The following is a 3,265-nucleotide window of genomic DNA, read 5'->3' on the forward strand; positions in this document are numbered from 1 at the left end:
CCCCTCTTCATTAAGGACAGATGCGACTCAGCCTACTTGTTCATTTCTACTCAGCTATTTGGGAGTTAGAGGAGAGGATTCTCAAGAGATTGTTTCCTTTGCCAAGGTCCATTGATCTGTATAGTCCAAGCTCTCTCCAAGATGCATAGATTCTTGGTCTTCATTCTGGAGTTCCCTACCACCTGATTCCAAATTCATATATAAACCCCAAATGGGATACCTTGCTTGAGCTCTTTCAGAATAGCCTGGCTGGTCACCACAGAAAGTCCTTGGCTAAGCACAGGGGATCATAGCTTTTTTCAATCTATCATCTTTCTAGAATTGCCTTCTTTCCTGGCTAAATGAATTCCTTTGTTTATGGCCTAAATTTTTTTTTTTTAACTTATAGAACCAAAATTCTAAAGAGTGACTCCTGGTGTCAAAAAGGTCAGAATTAAAGATGATAGATGGTAAAATATTTTAATTTTATAATATTTAAACATTTTATTAACATACCTGAATAGAATTTAAAATTTTTATGATGTCTGATATTTTTCTATTATGCTTTTTATTATCTTAGAAAATTTGTGACCATCTTAAATTTTATGAAAAATTGTTTTTATCTTATTTAAAAGTTATCTTTAGTTGAAATTTATATTGTAACAGATATTAAGGTAAGCATCCAAATTTATTTGTTCATATCTAAATGAGTTCCCATTCAAAACTGTCAGCTACACGGGTGATTCTGTGAAGAAGTCAAAGCAACACACACCCACATGTGACACATGTTGCTTCCAAAATTCATAAAAGGCCTTCCCAGTGTTAGGTTTTGTTTTTGTTTTTGTTTTTCTGTGATTGGTGGTGTGAGGTGCAGCTACATGTCTTTCACCTTTAAGGGGCTAGCTCAAAATTTCTTGGACCATTGAAACCCTGGGAACTTCATTGAGATGACAAGTCCTTGAATTGTTTTAGGGTTTATTAATGATACTGAGCACTGGAAGCTGTCACAGACTGCAGGATGGCTGCACCCTCTAAAAAGCCCCTGAAATAGCCAGTAAATAAGGTGATGGATTGCAACCATCAGGCTCTAATCTTGCTACTTCTTCACAATCTTCCTTCTGCAGATGTTCCCTGAACTCGCCTGAGGTGTCCACACATCACAGAACCTCTACTCTTGCACATGAGCTAGAGTTTGACCTAAATCAGAAAAAGCAAAGTAACACAAATTAAAAAAAATTAAATAAATAAATAGTTACTAATAACTCAGTGCACTGTCCAGTTTCCTGAGTCATTTAAGTTGCACACTTTCTTTTCTGGATGTGATCCACTGTGTTTTTTATTTTTTCTTATGAGGGAAAAAGTAGATATTAAATACATATGACATGTGATGCAAATAAGCTCTGAACCTTACCCCTTATCCTGCTTCTTTCTGCTATATATAGCAGTTGTCTTTTGTCTGGCCCCTGGTACAAATCTGTCCACTACCTGCATCCTTTATGGTGTATGCCCTTATTCCCATCTTCCTCCAGATAGTGGGATTAGATTCAACAGCTTGATGCCCACTATCACAAAATGTCATATTTAAAAACATTGCTGTTGACTTCTAATAAAAATTTTGCTTTCTTTGAAAAAGAATAAAATTTCCCACAGGAGTCAGATGTCCTTGGGAGTGAACAGCACTCCATACCCAAAGCTCTAAATTAAAAAAAGTTTCGGAGACCTGAAGATGTCAGCAGAGTAGTCAGACGCACAGACTCCCAGTTCACACCACCAAACTGGATTACAAATTAATTTAGGAACAATCAGCATGAAAAACCAACTCTGTACTACAAGAGCAGCTCTCAAAAACCAAGGAACAAAGATAATAGACATGACCCCATGGTCACTGGCTAAAAGCCCAAGGCCACTGGCTTGAGCCCAAGATCACTGGCATGAGCAAGGGGTCACTCACTCTGCTGTAGTGCTCCCCCCCCCCTCCAGTCAAGGCACATATGAGAAAGCAATCAATAAATGACTAATGTGCCACAATGAAGAATTGATGCTTCTCATCTCTCCCTTTTGGTCTGTTTGTCCCTATCTGTCCCTCTCTCTGTCTCTCTCTCTGCCTCTGTCACAAAAGAAGTGCAAGTAAATGAATGTATTTCTAAGTAATTTTAAAATCTTATCTATACCACTGAATATCAAAAGTGTCCTTCCCTCTATCTTTTTCTTTGTAAATGGTCTGAAGTAGGTACTATGCAATTGTGTTGATGACCACAAGGTGGCATTGGTTCTATTCCTCTCATTCCACAAATGGCTTAAATGTCAAAAACATGACAGTACTAGAGAATTTGCTTTTGATTGGCTCAGCCACCAAAGGAATGGCTGTCTTAAGCATGAGAGAACAAAAACTAAGACACAGAAACAGCTACTCAGAGAAGAGAAGTTTTAGAATCATTACAAATTGTATGAAGACAGATATCAGGATGGACAATGTGCTGGAGTGTGCAGTCATAGTCTTGTGGCTTCAACTTGGCTGTAAGTTAGAGGTTCAGAGATAAAAACCATACAGTCCCAAGCTGGGGAGACCATAAGCGTTTAGTCTCTGTTCATCCCAGGATTCTTGTAGGATTTTCACAATTGCTAAACTTAAAGCTTTGTCTCATTTCTGGTTTTGTTTTCTTCCACAGGGCTGAATGGAGAAGACAAGGTGCAGCAGAGTCCTCAGACCCTGAGCATCCAGGAGGGAGACAGTGTCAGCCTCAACTGCAGTTACACAGTCACCGGTATTAGAGGGCTGCAGTGGTACAGGCAGGATCCTGGAAAAGGCCCCAAACTCCTCTTTGCCCTGTATACAATTGGGAATGAACAGCAGAATGAAAGACTGAGAGCCACACTATTAGAGAAGAGAAGTTCTCTGCACTTCACAAATCCTAAATCTGAAGACTCAGCCACTTACCTCTGTGCTGTGGACACACAGTGCTCCACAGGCACCTGCAGCCTGTACCAAAGCCCTGCAGCTGGGGCTCTGGAATTAGGGCATCTCTGTTGTTTTTCCTCCTTGATGACATATTGACTCAATACTCAGAGACTCTTTCCAAGCTGTCCTTTGGATAATAAAGTCTTGTGACATAACCAGATGGCAGAAATTACTGTTCATTCTGTCCAGGGATCCTAGACTGTCCCCTCTCCATGTTCATGGCTCATTCTGCTTTTTATAACACCCAGAGTTTCCTTCACATTGACTCAGGTGGGGTAGCTGTGATAGGGAGTCTTGCTTTCCCATCTTGGATCATTTGAAAAGTAA

General features: G+C 39.8%; 1 gene segment (V, D, J or C); it reads left to right on the forward strand.

The window, feature by feature from the left end:
• The first annotated feature begins 2,444 nt into the window (after positions 1-2,444).
• Positions 2,445-3,034, forward strand: LOC136335492 (T cell receptor alpha variable 20-like). The segment is given in 2 exon segments: positions 2,445-2,496; positions 2,649-3,034. Coding segments are annotated over 2 exon segments (438 nt in total).
• Positions 3,035-3,265: the final 231 nt, after the last annotated feature.

The sequence above is a fragment of the Saccopteryx bilineata genome, chromosome 4, assembly GCF_036850765.1.
Source record: "Saccopteryx bilineata isolate mSacBil1 chromosome 4, mSacBil1_pri_phased_curated, whole genome shotgun sequence".
Lineage (NCBI taxonomy): Eukaryota > Metazoa > Chordata > Mammalia > Chiroptera > Emballonuridae > Saccopteryx > Saccopteryx bilineata.